Source organism: Propithecus coquereli, unplaced genomic scaffold, assembly GCF_000956105.1.
Source record: "Propithecus coquereli isolate 6110/MARCELLA unplaced genomic scaffold, Pcoq_1.0 Scaffold7, whole genome shotgun sequence".
NCBI lineage: Eukaryota > Metazoa > Chordata > Mammalia > Primates > Indriidae > Propithecus > Propithecus coquereli.
In genome coordinates, this window is record NW_012153062.1 from 23,883,593 (window position 1) to 23,904,040 (window position 20,448).

Below are 20,448 nucleotides of genomic sequence, written 5' to 3' on the forward strand. Positions count from 1 at the left end.
ATTTTATAATGAAAATAAATATTAACATATATGCATAATGGTCTATTAGTAAATGCTTTCATATTTTTACCGTCAACATTCCTACGGTATAAATAAGGCAGGTATTAGAATTACTATTATGTAGAAGAGGAAATGAAAGCCCTTGGAAATTAAGTGATTTGCTCAAGGACCTCCAACTTCTTTGGAGCAGTCAGAATTGAAACCCAAGGCTTTTTTGATCCTTGCCATTTTCCATAGCACATTTGTTCTGTCTATTAGGATGCCTGTGTCTTACTTATCATTTCTTTTTTAAGAGACAGATTTCACTATGTTGCCCAGGCTGGATTCGAACTCCTGGGCTCAAGCAATCTTCCCATCTCAGCCTCCCAAGTAGCTGGGACTAGAAGCAAACACCATCATGCCCTTAGTTATCATTTCTGATCAGGCTTAGTAAAAAATTATGCCCACGTGTTTCTCAGAGGGTGTGCCAGTGGCAAGCTCCGCTTTGTGAGAAATAATGGGGAGAGAAGGTTCAGGTATTTTGTCTTGAACAAAAAGGGTATCAGTTGTTTTATCCACAAAGGGAAAAGAGAGGAAAAAACTTGTTATTGGATTTCATGGCAACAGAAGCAAACTCTGACCCTTCCTATAAAGGCTGGAGGTTTCAAACTTAAAAATAAGAAAAATATTACTATAATTTTTACTCAAATGTCCCTGATGTTAAGGGTCTCTTGACAGGGTATTATACTTAGTTTTCCTGTTTTGCAGAAAAAATTGAAAGAAATAAAAAAAAAAGAGGCTTAAAAAACAGTAATTTTACTTTTGCAATGAATCTCTATGTAATTTAAAAAGGCAGTATTTAATAAACAAACATTATACAAAGCTATTTTTAAAAGCCATCTATGTTTGTAAGATTAGTTTCTCTAAAATATAGAAAAATTAAATCTTGTTTTTCTGAATAGCTAATACACTCAACAAACTAAAATACTCTTATAAAGAGCAGCTTTATAAAATCTATTAGAAACATTATTCTACCAAGATACTTCAGAACCAAATCTTAGTAATCTTCAGGAAAGATGGCAACACTGATTCCTGGATTGTCATCATCATCATTTTCAAGTTCTTCATTATTTTCTTCTGTGATAGATTTGCCATGTGCTTTTTCTGTGTTTCTTTTTTTCTTACGAGTATATGATGGGTTATTTTTCTCTTTGATCTTGGGATGTGAATTACTAATAGCTTCTCTTTCCAAAGCATGCTGTAGACAGTTGTAAAACCTGTAAAAAAAGAAATACTACTGTTATATCTGTGTGTTCCAAAACGGAATGACTGAAATACACCCAGAACTTATAAATTATGTAAATTTGACAATGTCTCACATCACCCTTATAAATATAAAATATATCAAAGAAACGGTATGCCTCTTGCCTTTATCATTATTTAGTTAGGAAAAGAAATGTGTTTTCAGTTAAGAACGGTTCTGAAAATTCGGCTGGAATCACCTCTTGACAATTTCTAACCTACCTCAATTTCCATCCCCGATGTAGGGGTTAAATATAAGATGGTAAAAAAGAATGGAAATTATCATTCTTTACAAAAATACCATAAATGTAATAGAGGCTCATTTTAGAGAATTTGGAAAATATATTAAGTTACAAATACAGATCACCTCCAAATAATAACTACTCTCAATATTTTTACTTCTTTCCAGTTTATTAATGTAGTCTGAATTAATATATTCATACATGCACACATATAACTATTATTTTTACACAGAATATTACATAAAAAGTTTTACATTTTTTCATTTATTTAATAATATTTATTAAGAACATTTTCCATATCAACAAATGAACTACAAAATAATACTTTTTAGTGGTAGTATAACACTATGTCATCTAGATTGCCCTTTATTTTCAAATTTTCTCTAATAAAAACATCATAAACATTTTTGAAAATGATGTGATCTTTCATTTCTTTAGGATAAACACCTAGAAATGTAATTATATGGTTAAAGGCTATAAACATTTTAAGGCTCTTGATAAACACTGCCTGTTTTCCACAATGGATGTTTAAAAAAATATGCTTCTAATTGAAGCACTTGAGAGAGACTACTTCACCCACACATTGCATATTACCATCAAAACACGTGTTGTACTTTGATGGGTGAAAATGGTACCCCATTATTTTAATTTTCATTTGTTTGCAAGTAAAATTGAATGTTTTTCGTTTGTTTATTAGCTATTAGAAATTTTCTAAAATGTAAATTGTTCCTTTCCCTTATTCATTTTTCTATTGGAGTTTTCATTTTAATTTTGTGATATAATAAACTGTAAGCTCCCTGAAAACCGGGCTTCGTTTCTTTTCTACACCCGTGTTAACACCTAACACAATACTCTGCCTGACACAGTAGCCTTTGGTATATGTTGAAAAACAGCAGGTAGCATGGTATGTTGCATGTGTTTGATACTAGTGTACCATTGGGAAAGCTGAGGTTAGCTAATTCCAATTAATTTCACCGAGTCTTGATTTCTTTATTTATAAAACTGAAGATTATTATTTGGTATCTAGTGGGATTGTCAGAGTGTTACATATATGTACGTACCTAGCACAGTGCCTGGCACAGAGTTAGTTCTCAGTAACGACCATTTTTAGAAATATAGACTTCATGAGACCAAGGACCTTATACATTTGCCTTGTTATATTCTTAACATGTAGTACAGTGCTTGCAAACTCAGCAAAAGTATGTTGAATATTAATAATTACTGAATAAAAAAGGTAACTATGGATATATTTTCTGAGTTCCCAAATTAGAATGATATGGAAATTGAGAACTCCCTTGCCATTGTAGAGATCTCATCTTGTTTTTACATCTTATTATCATGGGAGACTGTGACAGGAAGTTTTTTACATCTACAGAATAGATTGCTATTTGAACCAATTTTCATCTTTCTTAATTCAATCAACAGTCTAACTTTTACTTGCAAAGCCTCTAAAATTCTAAAACCCCAAATAACCCACACAACTCTAATGTACACACATCATGATCACTACATATCCCGGCCATATTTCAAGAACTTATGTACTCACAAGTATATATCTTGATATCTAGTACTGTGCTTAGTATAAAATAGATGCTTAATAAATATTTCTTCAATGAATAAATCAATCAGTCTCAAAGAGGGAGGTACAGTAAAAGGAAAAAGGAAAAAGAAACATTGTCACATAACTTTTTAGGCCTTGTTCCATGGTAACTACCTTTTCATTTAATGCACCCTTTATGTCCTTACTTGACTGGACCCCAGCTCCCTCACAGACACCATCTCCCCTCATTCCTCCCAAGCGGAGATTGCTTATTCTTTCCACATCCTGAGACCACAGAGATGAGAGATGAGGTCAGAAATCAAATAGCTCATCAACACTTTGCCAGACTAAATTCCTTTGTCTGCCTCTCATGTCATCTACCAATATTCTGTTTGGTACTTCACATTGATGAAAACTTCTACACTTGGCTTCACTTTTCTTTCTAGTCATCTTAGGTAACTTCAGTGATCGGTTTTCTTCCTATCTTCCCCACAGCCTATTTAGAATGCCCTAGATTTATGTCACCTAAAACATAAATCCGAGCATGACTGTAAGATGCCTTATGTGATTGTAAGATGCCTATGATATAATCAATCTCATCTTACACCATTCTTCACCCACCCTGCACTTTAGGCTTAGGCAACCAGGTCTTTTTTCTGGATTATACTTTATTCCTAGAATATGAAATATAAGATTAAATTGCTCTTTTATGATCACTGAGAATTAACAGCTTGTGAAAAAATGTCTTATCAATCACATAAAAAAGTAATTAAAGAAGAACAAATGCCCTACTTTACTGTTAAAAACCCTAAGAATTCAAAGCTACATCCTTAAGGTACCAAAAAACAACTGGCAAAATGAAACAAAGATCCTTTCCTGATGAAAGTCAAGAATAAAAACATCAAATACTAGTTTCCCCTTACTTTTTAAGGAAATTTTAAAAGTCCTTTGAGAAACTGTCTTAGTAAATGAGAAATTTGTTTTCCGATTACATGTTCTCTCTCATACTGTGACCCTTTACACAGCATTCTAATGCCTGATTCTCTAAGTGTATTTTCTCAGCTCTCACAGGCAACAAAAAGAGCTCTGAGTATAAAAGGTGTGTTCAGGCTACCGTTTTTTCCCTACGTTGAAAAAAAAATAAAATTATCTTCAGTTTTTCTACCTCTGTAGTCAAGATTATCATGCCATAGGACAACTTGTACTTAGTTCTGTTCATAAGATAGAACTTTTCAGGCCATCCCCGAGAAAATGAATTCTTGTTTTTCAAGGTTAGAGAACCATTTGCAATAAAAAGTTGGAATTTCTTTGACTTCTGAAGCAGGAGCATAGAATTGAAGGCATTGAAGTATAATTTCATACCCTTTCAGAAGTCTATCATTCACAAATATCAAAGAAAGCTATTCTGACATACTACATATTTGAATTTTAACTGAGTAAACTGTAGCATTTTAATTAAAAACATGTATGTGATAGGCCCTGTGCCAGGTACTGGAAACACAGGTAAGAGTTGTACTCTATGGTCTATGCCTTCAAGGAGCTCATGGTTTAGTAGGAGCTGCAGAACTGTAAAGCCACATGTAACATGCCATGAAAAAGATAAGATAAATTAGGAGAACAGTGACGGCACATTGCTCTAACTGAGATCATGGCATGCTCTTTGGAAAAAGACTCAATGCCTGGGCTGAACTGCAAGGATGAATGGGAGCTGGCTATGCGATGAGAGAGGAATTAGGAGGGGAAAAAAAGAAGGGGAGGGTATATCCAATGAGATACTATCAGAAAATAAAATACATGTTTTTACTTTGTATTATTTACTTCTTTGATCTTAAATATATAGGGAAATGTGTGAGGGATTTATTTAGCTGCTTTAGTCCCATTTTTAGAAATGGTAAGACTAGCAACTATGAGGCGTCGAAGGCATCTGTTATTCTTTATTCCTCCTGTCTGCATTACCCCCATTTCCAATGTGTCACGTCCGGTGCATATTCGGTACTGTCACTCCACTCATCTTGTTACTCAGGGTCCTGTTACTTCTCACCTAGATTATGTAGCAAGGGCCTCCTCCTGCTCACTGCATCTCTAAGTCATCTTACACGTCTTCCAGAATAATCACCCTAATGCTTGGAAGGCTTAAAAGTATCACTATTTATTAAAAAAAGCCAGTCAACTAAATTTAGTAAACATTTATTAACCATTACTATCACGCCAGACACTCAGAATATAATGATGAATAAAAAACTGTCTCTGCCTTTGGAAACTCAGTATAATGTGTAACTTTGAAGCTCCTTTATCTTTAATGATTAATTCAATAAACAATTATTGGGCTTCTACTATGTGTTATATGTTAGGATAACAGGTATTTCTAGTGTGTATGTATACGTGAGTTAGGTTGGGAGAAAAAACAGAATAGTAGTTACCAGGGGCTGGGAGTATAGGGAATGGGAGCTATTGTTTAATGGGTACACAGTTTTAGTTTGGGATGATGAAAAGTTCCAGAGATGGATAGTGATGATGGCTGCATAATAGTGTGAACGTACTTAATGTCACTTGTTAAAATGGTAAATTTAGAGTTATGTGTATTTTACTGCCATAAAAAAAGAGGAAAAAAAAGGAAAATCAACTGGTGGAAATAGATCCAATTACTTTTTCTTTCAGATTTGCTTTATTATTATCAACAATACATCAATATATTCAGCCCTTTTAGTCTACATTTTGTTTAACATTTTCTTATTACACTGTTGGTGAAAAAAAGAATATGGCTAATTTTTCTCTATGCACAGCCAAATGGTGATTTCATCTGACTTATGTCCTGGCCTCTTATTAAAAGATACAAAGATAGCCTCCTCTTATAGTTAGTAAATAGGTCTCCAAATTTCATATTTTTTCAATGGAAATTGTTATGCATGGAATTATTTTTCAGTGTCTGGTGTCAGTCCCTGTCTCTTCCAGACTCCAGATCAGCTGGCCTTGTCTTGCACAGACCTCCAAACAATAGTTACCCAACTGTCCCTGTTAAATAAGCCTCTTCTCACTAAGTGGGCTTGAAAATTGTTTTTCATAAACAAAACCTTTTTTCTATTAAAAATATTTTGCCTTTGATTTTTAAGTTTCCAGAATACATCTTGTTGCTGAAATGTTACTCATTAGGATTTTTTGAGTTTTAAAAATTCTCTTGCTACAGATACTTGAATTGTGAAACTTCGGTCCCATGACAAACCAATTTTAGTACTCAATGCCTGATTGCATAACTCATCATCCCCAGTGTTTATTTTTTCTCTTTTCAACCTCAGAAGAGTAACTCTTTCTTTGCATTTGGTTGAAGGTACAGCTGTTCCCAAAGGAGCTTCCTAATTTGTTCACACTTTCTGAATTCACAAGTAATCTTCTAATCAGTATCTTAAGACATTTTTTACCCTTCTTTAATTTTTCCCTGATTTTATATGATGAGCATGGCTCTTGATGGCAGCATGCACATTATAATCTCAAAACATATTTTTGAGTCAATGGATTTAAAGCATAATTTGATTGTATAGTTGGTGAACGTGGCTCAATTAACTTCACCAGGTGTATAGTTAGTTGATCTTGGGCTGTATTTATAAGCTTGTTGAAATTCAAGTAAGGAAACTGAGAAAAACTGATTGGCTACCTCCTATGTTTTAGCAAACAGTCTCACTGGATTACTATCTAACAAATGTAGATAACAAATGTACTTTTCAAATGGTACCAATAAGTGCCTATGTATAGTTCAAACTTTGAAGTTTGGTGGAGTGGCTAGGTGCTCAGTAGTTGCTTACTTGAAATCATTACTTTAATTATACTTGCCTAAAGCATTTTGTGCCCAGGTTTTTGTGGTCAGTTTTTCTCGACTAGATTTGACTAGAAAATTATGTTCTAATACCCTAAGACATCCATTATATGTAATGAATTAACTCCTCTCTAACGTATCTAAAATGATACATGTTATATACTATCATTGGGAGAATTAAGAAAATAGCCACTCAAATAACTTTGGGAATTCTGTGGTTCAAATGAGGAATCTTAGCTGAGAAAGTCTGGATGGTATTGGTATGATTACAGGTTTATTCTCCATGAATCAAAGAAGGAGAAGGGCTATCCTATCCTGAGAGTCTATGATATGACAGGGTCAGGGCCATGTCATTTTATATATGCTATCTAATGAATATAATAATTATTCTTTGAGATCAGTATTTCCCTGAAATTAGAGATAAGAAAAATAAAGCCAAGAGAGTTGAGCAACTTGGTTGAACCAGGTTGAGTAACTGGGTAGAAATAGGATTTAGATCCAGTTCTGCCTCTGAAGCCGAGTTCTACCTCTTTCTACCAAGCTGTACTGCTACCATGGGCACTTCTGGCCTTGGCTGTTTCAAAAACAGTTTTAGGTATTAAAGAATTTTAAGCAGGCAAGTTAAACAATAGGATTCCTTTGCACTTTACGATCATGATTCAGAGTATAATGTGAAGAATGGCTTAGCAGAGAGACATCCTAGAAGCCTCCTAGAGGATCAGCTAATGAGGCTACGGCAATGGTCTTGAATAAGGAAAGTAACAGTTAAGGATGGAGAACTATATATTTTGTTGATGGCACGTCAGTGGCATTATCTTCATCAACTCTATCCTTGGGTAAAAGTTGAAAAAGAAAGTAATATAAGAGTTTCATTTGCCAGGAGGTGAAGTCTAAGGACAAGAGAAGTATAAAGATGTGAACTGATAGCCACACCTTCCTACTTGGAACATTATGGCAATTCTAGATCTAATCCATGACAGGAGTTGGCATTGAACTAGCCTAGCCAAAGGTGTAAAGCATTTATCAGACAAAAGGAGACTCTAGGTAATCTCTGGCAGGTCACACCTAGGGGCGGTGTGTACCTCTTCCCTGGCTGCCTTCCACTGGATCAGTTATGGTTTCTGTGGCTGCTGGGATCCTTCCTGAACGATTATGTTTCTCTCCTTTATGCCTGTTCCTGGTGGTCACGTGTCCCACCTCCCCCTGTGATCCATTTATGCCCATCCCAGTCTGGCCCACTCTCATCTATTACTTTGATCATCTTTTTATTATCCATAATAAGGAACAAGTTGATAAGCAGTTGGCATTATAAACTGAAGATAGTATGCATTAATATTTTCAAGGATGATCTAGGCATGTAAGAATAACCTAGAAATATCCAATTAATATACCTTCCAATTCTTTTCTTGTTTTCCTCCATTTTTTGATTTGCCACATTTAACAGGAAGTCAATATATTCCTCTGTCACCATCAGTTTTCCCTTATGGCTTAATGGAACTTCTAAGCCATGTGTACTTCGGACAGCCTACAAGGAAAAAACAATTTAGATATAAAGCCTTATATAATAGAGACGCTGAAAATACCTGAAGAAAAGTCCCAATCGGGGCTGTGTTTGAACACAGTTTAGTTCTATTACAGCATTTACATTTGTGTTTTGATATAATTTAACTGGACACAGTTGAATCAAAAGAGATTAAATAGATTTTCCCATCATATAGTCATTTCTAAAGAAAGGCATTCTATACACTGTTTTTCAGCGAAGCAGATAATATCAAAGAATCCAATAACTTTTAACAATTTCAATCTCGCTATAGCTTAGAAAGCTTTAATACACAATTTAAAGAAAAGAAATAAATGAAACCTGAACAGAAACCTCAAGAGAAAATCAAAAGGGACTGGATGCCCAAGAGTCTCTTAGTGCTGCTTGAACCAAGTATGGTCGTAAGATTAAACCATGCCCCCCCCCCCATCACACACAGTGGCTGCTTCTCAATGTTTCAGGGTTGACAATCTTAGCAACCCTGTTGATGAAATAGTTAACATGTTCCAAGTAGATCCAAGGTTAGTTCCTCTATCCAAGGATAGAGGTTAAGGACAACAATAAAAACTCTGCAAAAGCAATTATTATGAGGAATAAAAATTCATTCAATAAACTTTACTGAGCATCTGCAACATTCTAGGCCCCCTGTGAAATATAAAGAATAAATTTAACATGGTCCCTGAGTTTAAGAGCTCACACTTTAGAACCAGAAATACACAGGTGAACAAAGAATTACAATATAATATAGGTGTTAGAAGAAACACACATACACAAAATGCTAAGAAAATGTGGAAGAGGAGCAACTATAATTGAGTATGAGGAGTCTCAATTTATGGGAAAGGCAGCATTTGAATTGGGATTTTAAAAGACAAGTGTGAGTTCACCAAAAATAAAAACGGGGAGGGGAGCATTCTGGCCAGAGGAACAACTTATCTACAGGCATGGAGACATGGAACAGCACGATACATTTGGGAAACAACTAATAGTTCCATTTGGCTGGACTATGAGTATGCAAGTGGGAGATGGACATATATGAGTAGAAAAAAAACAGTATGGGGTAAAGCCTTGAATATAAGGGTGAATATTTGTAGATCCTGATTTTTTAAAAGGGGATTCTGGCAGTATTGGTTGGAGGGATTCAAGGAGAAGACCTCCAGCAGGAAGACCAGTCAGAAGACAATTGTAAAGACTGAGCTGAGGGAGGATGACAGCTGAAGTAGGGGCAGTGGCAGAGGGCCTGGGGTGGAGGCAGGTGTCAGAGGAGAAAAGCAGCAAGACCGGACCTGTGAGTAAGTGAATAAGGAAGACAGAGGAGAGGAAGGTGAAAGAATGGCTCTGTTCCCACATGGGCCACCGGATGGAGCAGGGAGTAAGATGGGGGTCAAAACCAGCCATGACAGGCTTTGATTTTCTATTTGGCATGCTTTGTAGGTGTCTTCTTTCGTAATCCACCTCAATTTGGGAAATAGGCTATTTATTAAAAATAGAAAATAGGAGAGTCCAGGGAGCTAGAATAGAGGGTAATCTGAAATAGTTCAAAAACATACAATACATGTTATGCCAAACAGTAAATACTACAGGAGATCTGAATAGGGCACGATAACTAGGAGTTAGCTTGGCCAGGACTTAGAAAGAATGTGGGACTTATGGAGGACCTTATGGATCATCTAGTCCTGCGGTTAGCAAATTTTTTCTGTAAAAGGACAGATAACAAATATTTTTAACTTTGCTAGCCATACAGTATCCGTCACAACTACTCAATTTTGCCATTGTCTCACAAAAGCAACCATAGACAATAATTAATCAAATAAGTTCAGGGGATCTGGCCTAGTGTGGGCTGGACTTGGCTCTAGAACAGTAGTTTGCTGGACCCCTGATATGGCTGAGAAAATTCAGACCCTAAGGGATTTATGGAGCTTGCCCAAGTTTATACAGCACAGCTGCGGTGCAGCCGGTATCAACATAGAGTACTTTAGACCACATCATGGTGCTTATTAAATTGGGCATTGACTAATTAGGGTGAGGAGGGCACAGAGTCGAGAATCAGGTTAAAAGTAAGTAGGGAAGAGAATTATAAAATAAGACAGCAAATGTAAACCTAAACTCTGGACTTTGCCTTGAAGGAAGGATTAAGTCATTGAAGGTTTCTGAGTAAGGGGATGGCAGGAGGGCTTGAGTAGGGAGACACTAAAGGAGGAGTCTAATTTGAAGTCTCATTAGGTTACTCAATACTCTGGATCACTTCACGCTCAAAGAACTGTTTTTTGCCAAAAGGTATCTTACCAACATAGTCTTTCCTCTCTTTCCCACCGTTATGCCAGAGTTCCTGAAACCAGAATCTATTGCCACCGAATGCTGTAAGAAAATACAACTTGTTACATATCGATACTCTGCTAATCAGATCATCTGTTTAGCTCCACAAACTGAAGAAACATATATAACCCAAAACATATTAAGGTTTTTGGCTAACCAATGTGGACTATGCTTAAAAGGGGCTTTGATCAAATTCCTGTTAGAAATACTGAAATATGAACTAAGGAAGTGTCACTGAGAAAGAGTAAAACTAGAATTCAATAATGAACAGAAACATTTGGCAAGTCATTATTTCCATAAAGCAGAATATAACAAAAAAAAATCATTCTTGTAACTATGCTATATAAAAGTAAACAAAACAAACAAAATCTCTCCTTTAAATGAGTGAAATGTTTTTTCTAAATAAGAACAGAGATTATCTGTGTCCTTTCTATCTCTGAAAAAACCTCTCTTGAAATAATATGAGAAAAGCATATAAAGCACAAGCATTCTGATCTTATTGGAGTGACTTTGTTAAGTTATTTGTTTTATCAGCCTCTAACTGTCAGAGAGCCCTGGGGACCAGATGTGGGTCCTTTTTTTCTCTAGCTCAGTAGTTCTTAAGCAGGAAGAATTTTGAGCCTCAGGAGCCATTTGGCAAAGTCTGCAGACATTTTCTGTTGTTAGGTTTCACAAGTGGGGGGCAGGGTGGGGGTACCTCTAGCAAATAATGGGTAGAGGCCAGGGATGCTGCCTAAACATTCTTCAGTGTGCACAACAGGCCCTGCACAAAGAATTATTTTGCCCCAAATGTCAACAGTGCTGAAGTTACGAAACCTTGCTTTAAGTACATGCTCGTCTTTTGAGATTCTATCCGTTTCCCTGGTTTAAATACCACGTATATTTTGATGAATCCCATTTCCAGTTCAGACCTCTGCCTTGAAATTGACTCTATATAAACTGATTCTTCTATAAATCTATTTCTCTCACATCCAGTGTTTCTAATTTCAGTAAATGATACCACCACCCATCCAACTGCCCAAACTTAGATAGCCTTGATGCTTTCTACTCCTTCATCCCCTACACCCAATTCCTATTGATTTTACTCCCAAAAATACACCTCAAATTCAACTAGCTCTTGCCATACCCACTGCCTACTTCAGTTCAAGTCTCCATCACTTCTCTCCTTGACTTCTGGAGGAGTCTCCCAATTAGTCTCAGCTTTCACTCTTGCTCCCTCCAAATCATTCTTACAGACCAGCCAGGGATAGACTCCAAAATCTTAACCATGATTTACAATGTTCTATTTGACCTGGCCCCTGCCTTATTCTCTGAGCTCAACTGGCTTCTCTTCTGTTTTTTGAATACTCCAAACCTTTCCTGTACCAATTTCTTTACTTTTGCTGTTCTTCTGCCTGGACCGCTCTTTCCGTGTCTGGTTTCTTGTCATTCATCTTGTTTCCATTGAACGCTATCTCCCCAAAAAGGCCTTCTCTAACTGCCCTCTTTAAATGCTCCCCTCTCCCAACACTCTAGCAGAGTGTCCTGCTTATCTCCTTCAGAGCACTTCTCACAATGAGAAATTTTGCTTGTCTACGTACTTATTGTCTGTTTCCCTCCCTTAGAATAAAAATATAATCTCCTTAGGGGAGGGACATTATCTGTGTTTGTCTACTTTTCCCTAATACCTAGCAGATTTGCCTAGCACACTGTATGTGCTCAAAAAACAGTTATGAATGAGTGAGTTTCTCAGTTTCTCTAATTCCACTGCCATTTGCTCCCTGAAATGTTAAACTTCCATGGAGACTTTGGCCCAGAGATGAGCATGGCTGAGCTAAATCAGGATTAGCACAGAGAACAGGACAAGGGTACAGAAATAGGAGAGAGTTAAAGGTTTCAGCAGCATCAGTGATGTGATATGGTATAATGAGAGACTAAAATAAGGTTAGATCAAAGTTCAGGGTTCGTGAAGCAGGGACCAAAGCTGGGAACCACTCAATTCTTAAACACCACGTTTTGAAGAACATCTCTAAATGCTTGTGTTCCTTGGGCCCTCTCCCCTTTTCCTTTTGTACTTTTTTCACAGGGGATTTAATCTAGGCTCATGGCTTTAAATACTAACTTTGTATTGGTGTCTCCCCAGTGTTTATCTTTAGTCCAGATGTCTCCCCTGAGTTTCAGACTTCTACCCAAATGCCTATATGAAATTTTCATTTAGGTGTTATTATGGACTGAATTGTGTGTATAGGACTTCAAAATTCCTAAGTTGACTCTCTAAACCCCAATGTAACTATATTTAGAGATCGGGCCTTCAAGGTGGTAATTAAAGTTAAATGAGGTCCTAAGGGTAGGGCCCTAAAACAACAGGACTGGCATCCTTATAAGAAGTAGAAGAGACACCAGTGATGTGCATACACAGGGGAAAAGACATGAGAGGAAACAGGCAGAAGGTGGCTGTCTACAAGCCAAGAACAGAGGCCTCAGGAGAAACCAACCCCACTGGCACCTTGATCTTGGACTTCCCACCTCCAGAATTGGGAGAAAGTAAATTTCTGCTGTTTGAGCCATCCTGTCTGTGGTATTTTGTTATGGCAACCCTAGCAGACTAAAACAGGTGTATTAAAGACATTTCACACTTAACATGTGACTCAAATTCTTGATTTCCATCCCTTCAACTTTGGTACTTCCTATCTGGTGACAGATATTACCAGACATCCAGGGTCTCAAGCCAGACCTAAGGAGTTATCCTTAATTCCTTTTTCCCCTCCTACCTTTGGTTGTTGTCCTTCCCCAATCAACCTTATAAGTCTGTTGATTGAAACACTAAAATATATTTGAATCTATCCCTTTCTCACCTTCTTCAGTGCAATCACCTTAGGCAAAGCCACTACCATTTCCTAGTTAGATTACTGCCAACTACTCCTAACTGATCTTCCACCTACTGCACTCCTGTCACTACGCTGGAGCAGAACTGTGTTTTTCAGAACACAAACCTACGAAGCTACCCTTTGCTTATAACCATCCCTTCAATACCTTCTCCTTGCACTCAGAAAGCAATCCAAATCTTTACCCTACAAGGCCCTAACTGATCTGGCCCCAGCCTCCCTCTCTCACCTTTTCTCTTTCCGCTCTTCCCTCTAGATCAGTGGTCCCTAATCTTTTTGGCACCAGGGACCGGCTTCACGGAAGACAATCCTTCCATGGACAGGTGAGGAGTATGATCCCGGGATGACCCAAGTGCACCACATTCATTGTGCAGTCAAACCTGCCAATGACAATCTGCACTTGCAGCCGCTCCCCAGCGCCTGCACCACCGCCCCAGCTGCACCCCAGATCATCAGACATCAGACTCTCACAAGGAGCATGCAACCTAGATCCCTCGCATGCGTAGTCCCTAGTAGGGTTCATGTTCCTGTAAGAATCCAATGCCGCTGCTCATCAGACAGGAGGCAGAGCCCACACAGTGATGCAAACACAGATGAAGCCTTGCTTGCCCGCCCCCTCAACAGGCCACCAACTGGCACGGGTCTACGGCCAGGGGTTGGAGACCACAGCTCTAGATCCACTGCTCTTCTTTCCGTTCTGTGAATACAACAAGCTCTTTCTTCCATCAGAAACTCTGTATATACTTTTCCATCTGCCTGGAATGTTCATTTTCCCAGTTACACACCCAGCTCTTTCTGTTCCTTTACCTTTTAGCTTATGGAAACCTCTTCAGAGAAGCCTAAAGTGGGCTGCCCTTCACACTATTCTCTTTATCAGCTTGTTTTATTCTTTTCTAGAACATTTTGCAACTTGTGGTTATTTTCTTTACTTGCCTGTTCACTTGTTTGTTTTTGCTCTCTCTCAAACCTCGAGGGAAACACCAAGACAGTCTCTAATCTTGTTCATCACTGTACCCTAGTGCCTGACATATTGGGAGTCAATGCATTTTTGTTGAACAAATGCTGATAATGTAATTTAATTTGATATATAAACATATAAAAGGTATACAAATGAACAAGGAGACAGAGAAGTAAGACTAAAAAGATGATTATCTAATGCTCATTTAAATGATGAGAAAAAGGAAGTATTCTTTAAAACATTTAATTTTACATGTAGTTCCATGGTATTTTTTCTAAAAGCTCAGCAAGAAAAAACAAAATATAAAATACTGAAGTAAAATTTATAAATAGAAAAGTTAAGAAAAAAAACAGGAACCACAATTTGGGAGTTGTATTTTGCTAGTAATACTTAAGTATTCTTTTTTCCTAATACGAAAAATAAATAAATAAATAGATTGAGTAAACTATTTAAGTAATTAAATACAAACTAATTGAATAAACTAATAGTTCATTAATTTTAATAGGTTAAAAGCTTAAAATTAAATCTACCCACATACCTATAAATTCAGGTATAATTACAAAATTTTACCAGAATCTGTGCATCCTGCAACTGTCGACACTGCACATGAAGAACAAATGGTTCAAATTTCAAAACTGCATCACCATTCGCTTTCTTCAGAGCCACAATCTAAATAGACGAAGTGATAATATCAGACACAACCGTAGGATCCTGTCCTTTGGTGACCCTTTACCCCATACATAACTTGAGTTTTTCCTAGAAACTTTCAGACTCTGCGATAACTTTCCCCTCTGCTTTTCTGGCTCTCTTTTCACCACGAACTTATTAATTTTCTTGTTTTTTTAAAAGACCTGACTTCCAGTTCTCCCATAAATGTTCTATATCATTTTTTCCAACTATAATTGTATACTGAAAAAGTAAACTACTACTCTATTTAATTCCATAACAGACTTTTCATTAAGGGATATGGTATATAAAAACTATACTAGGAGGACTGTTTAAATTCTTTGTTGTTAGACTGAAATAGAGACACGTGTAACATGACAGAAGGGTCTGAGTGCAGCCTGACATCTTGTTTCCAAGAAGGCTCCTGTACCGAGCACCGGTGTTTACCAGGAGCCCTGGAAAGTTCAGAAATCACACTGCATGTGCTGAGCTCAAAGCACACCAGAATATTCCTGTTCCCTCTGTATTGGGCACACATTAACTTTCCTTGGAACTGCTTAGCTATGTGTGAGTCCTTGAGCATGTCCCCAGCTTTTTATATTTCAGACCCCATGGAGCAATGGTTGGGGTCCTTCTATTGCAGAACAAAGTGAGGTACATGCAGCCACACTGCCCTTGTCAGCTGCAGGATGGATCTGAACCATGGGGACTGACACATTGCAAAGGGCTGGATCTTGTGTATAGTCTCTCTCCTCTTGCTGTAAATAAACATTACACCACTTGAGCCTAGTGTGCGTATTATCTGTTCTTAGCAACCTTGAGTCATGTACTGGTTTCCTCCCTGAATGGCACTTACCTGTCTTTTGACCTTGGCTGCACTCATGTTATATAGTCTATCCTGCAGCAGTCTGACCACCTGGTGAAACGTGTAATATTATGTCTGAGCTAGAATTTATACAAGACAGTTATTATTTCTGTCTGCCCAGCATCCCTGGGCAGCTTCCTCCCTCCTTCACACCATTTGATTCTGGCAGGACTGTCAGTCATGATGGTGTCACTCATCACTCTCCCTATCAGAATATCAGAGGTGCCAAGTGCCTATATTTGATCACAAATATTACCCCATTCCACTAGCAAAAATAATTGACCTAAGAAGGATAGCACCTAAGCCAAGCAGGACAACTCAGAGTCCTTCTCTGGGACTGATAGATGAATCTTCGGAAAAGAAAATCTTTTCCTGCTGGGATTGCTGGCAGCTATCATTCCTGCTACAGAGAAGATGCTCTGTAGCAGAAAATAAGAGCAGATTGCAGAGAGAGCCAGTACCCAAAGATGGAGATAGAGTGAGTACTCTGAAGACAACATTTGAGCACCTGAATCAGCAATGCCTGATTCTAGCTCCACCCTGTCCTTTCTAGTTAAATGAATTGTCATTTTTGCTTAAGACAGAATTGAATTTCTACATTCACTAGGGATGAAAAGTGCCTGGCTAATACAAACTTGCATGAATTCATCTAAACACTTTAATTTAGGAAACTAAATAACCCAGCACAGATATGAAGATTTTCAAGAAGCAATCCAGGTAAGTAATGTATAATTTATTTACATCAGTAAAGCTGGTAACACATAGATAGTGCTAATCCCCTTCTCCTTTATAATTTGTTCCAGGTTACAGGGTTATCAAATGCAGAATTGAAATTCAAAATTTGGATCCAGTATGTGCCCAACGTCCATGAACTTTCTGCTGTGTCCAAGAAGATGTGTTTTGTTGAGTAGCAGTGATGTTTACATACATATTTATATTTCCACACTTTTATCTCCTACAACCCAAAAAAGCCACAGTAATGAAAATTCTCTAGGTTTTATAATCTTCAGCTATTTTAATTATTCATATAAATCACCTTGAATTTTCTGTTCTTCTCATATGTATTGAAAGTAACTGTGAATTTAAAAGTTTTTTTCTAAATTTATATATAAAAACTTACCACATCATCTTTTACACAAGGTTTGTGTGTAACCAGTAGCCAGCAACAGTTTTGTTTCTGAACCTCAAAACCATTTATACTCTGAAATAACAAATAACATAATTCAATTTAATCATATAATATTTACAAAAATAATATGTACAATGTACAGCATATTGTGGGCTTTCTTTAATAATATCAAATTGTGATTTTAAGTATTACTGAAAACAATTCAATATGTTTTGGGGTAAAGTTAACCCAAAACAAAAATGAATCCAAATAACTTGAGATAGAAAACAAATGGTTTGAAAGGTAAAGGTACTTAATAAATATTTTCTGAAATACGGTCATGATTTTGTGAGAAGAAAAGGGATTACTACAAGTGGTAACACTAGCAGCACTTAAGTTGTTCTCTACCAGTTTTATTTGGCTAGCACATTATTAAAAAAAACCTACCACTCTTTACTGCTACCTGTGCTCTTTAGTCCTTTATAATACCTCCCTGTTCTTCTATGGGCATAAATTTGTAACCTCTGGATTAGACTTTATGCAGTCCCAAAGGGTGGAGTGAGGACTAAAAGGTCAAAGTTTCAAGAAAGCAAACATTTTAACATTGACTTAAACTGGACAAGCGTTTATTTGCAAAGTTCAATTAAGTACTTTGGGCATACACAGATCGTACCATCAAGGACACTGGAAATAGGATGCAGGAAACCACATGGACAGAAATCACTATACTTCCACAAAGTAACTATTTATACAATGGGTCCAAAGGGGACTCTGCTATCTTGCTTTAGAGCCAGGAAAAGCTGTGCATGTCCTGAATAACCTGTGTTTTTGTTATAAGACTTGGGTGACTTATATATCTGATCTTGGGCTGGCTGCTCTAAATCTCAGAGCCAAATGTGTAGTCCACCTCTAACAAGTTTATGGGATCTAATAATATGGTTTGGGAACTAATGCCATCGCTAACTTCACCTTATCTATATTCCCTGTCTCCAGATTTTCCCACTTTTAATTTTTTCCTGTGTTGCCTTTCTGTAAGTTGCTCCAAGTCCATACCGAAATAAGGCAGAGTAAAAATAAATATATGGTATAAGATAATAAGTAAAATGAAAAGTGGTTCAGATAAAGTCCTGAACCATTTCAGAAGTAGTCATTACTTCCAAGTGGGCAGTATGTGCTTGTGTGCATGTGTTTGTGTTCAGGTGGGAGAGGGGAGTTTGGGGAGTCCTGTCTCAGATAGGCAGAGATGGAGGAAACATTTCAGGGGAAAAAAAAATACACGAGCAAAAACAAGTAAATACAAGATGAGAAAGAGAATAGTTCAGTTTTGGTAGCTAGCTAAAGATGAAGAGAAGTATTGCAAAAGAGGGTTGAAAAGTATACTAGAGTAGGGGTTTGGATTTTCTGATGTAGAAAAATGGGTAATAAAGGGTTTCAGCACGGGTAAGCGACAAAAAGGTAGAAAGACGAATCCATTAACAGTGTGTAACACGGTTTGGAGACAAGAGATTGGTAATTAAGTGAACAGTTAGGAAACCACTGCAAAAATCCAGGTGAGATACGGTAGTGGAAATGGGGCAAGCGAGAGTGTGTGGGCAAAGGTGCCAGTACTCAGTGGGTAATGCATGCAATATCAAAATGAACAGGCCCTGCAAATGATCAGTCAATAATGGACTTAAATAATGATCCTGGGAATGTGCTGTCTTTCCATGCTCTGAATCCAATACTACTACTAAAATCAATACACAGCCAACATTTAGAGCACACTTAACATGGGCCATTTAACATTAACGATCTTAAATGTTTCAAATAAATTATCCCATTTCATACACACAAAATCTTTATGAAACAGATACTCTTATTATCCTCAGTTCATGGAACAGGAAGGGGATGAGTTTAGATAACTTTCCTAAGTTCACATAGCCAATAATTCTGATAACTGATTTCAAACCTAGTAGTATTACTCCAAAGCCTGAGGGCTTGACCACTATATTATCATACTAGAGTAGCCCCCCTTATCCTCAGGGGATATGCTCCAAGACCCCCAGTGGATGCTTGAAACCTTGGATGCACTAATTTCTTTCTCCTTCTTCACAATTTCACATATAGAAGATTCATTCTTACTGTATATCTTAGCAACCTCAGCACATAATTTCTTTTTGTTTCCTTATTAAGTCAAGAACTTTCACCTTTTCATTTAAAGGAATCACTATATGGTGCATAATTTAAAACTTATGAATTGTTTATTTCTAGAACTTCCCATGTAACATTTTCAGACTGCTGTTTGACCCTGGGTAACTGAAACTAGCAATAAAGGGGTACTGCTTGTACAGATGCTCCTCAACTTATGATGGGGCCACATGCAGACAAATTCATCGTAAGTCGAAAATACCATGTCAAAATGCATTTATTACCCCGATTAATCCATCATAAAATCGAAAAATCATAAGCCTAGCCACCATAGTTATATACTATTGTACTTACCATTATGTAAAAACTACCAGAGTTGTAATAATGGTGTGGTCCACCAGGAAGCAGTGAACTCCTTAGCCCCAGTGATGTTCAATCAAGCAATAATAATGATTTGGCAGAGATGCTAGGGTAGAAAATCTTTAACTTCCCTTAGTATTCAAAAAATCCGATTTTCTAACCCTTGCCACACAAGATAGTTCTCAGGCCAGCAGTCTCAGCATGACGTGGGGACATGTCAGAAATACACAGTATCAGGCCCTACTCTAGACCTGCAGAATCGGAATCTACATTGTAAAATATCCCCAGGTGAACAGACATGTTAAACTTTTAGAAACACCGGTTTAATTCCCCCTCTAAATTTCATATATAACGAGACAGACCACTCGCTAGAGTGGACAAACAGGCTGTAGTGAGTACTGCACTGAGTGAGCACACGGCTCTCAAAGTTTGGGACTAGCGGGAGGCGCTGAAAGGGCACAAAGGGGCCTCACCCCGTCTAGGAGGAGGATGCGGCCAGCGCAGGAGCTGGTGGTGAAAAACTGTTCTTGCGCGTTCAGGACATGCACAAGCTCTACCACATCCTCGTCCACACTGCCCTTCCGGCTTAGGTCCGCTTTGCTCAGACTCTGCGCCTTCCATCTCCTGAACTCTGCACTGCGATCCACGGATGAGGAATTTAGGGTCTGCATTCTCCACCTTCACGTTAGCCTCGCTTCTCCCTGGGGGCAGCCATGTTGGAGCGGCGGTGGCCGAAGAGGCCCAAACTTCCTCGTCGTTCCGAGCTCGGGAGATTA

At 37.6% G+C, this 20,448-nt stretch overlaps 1 protein-coding gene across 2 annotated transcripts; it reads right to left on the reverse strand.

Moving 5' to 3' along the window:
* Positions 1-931: 931 nt before the first annotated feature.
* TYW3 (tRNA-yW synthesizing protein 3 homolog (S. cerevisiae)) lies at positions 932-20,420 on the reverse strand. 2 transcript variants are annotated; one of them, XM_012661046.1, is made up of 6 exons: positions 20,146-20,420; positions 17,198-17,278; positions 15,117-15,215; positions 10,695-10,766; positions 8,263-8,396; positions 1,004-1,256 (listed from the first exon to the last, which is right to left on the reverse strand). In XM_012661046.1, the coding sequence occupies exons 1-6, from the start codon at positions 20,341-20,343 to the stop codon at positions 1,037-1,039; spliced, it is 804 nt and encodes a 267-aa protein (XP_012516500.1). In that variant the 5' UTR covers positions 20,344-20,420; the 3' UTR covers positions 1,004-1,036. The 2 variants fall into 2 exon arrangements, with proteins under 2 accessions (XP_012516501.1, XP_012516500.1); XM_012661047.1 differs by lacking the exon at positions 15,117-15,215 and having other exon boundaries at positions 932-1,256; positions 20,146-20,411.
* Positions 20,421-20,448: the final 28 nt, after the last annotated feature.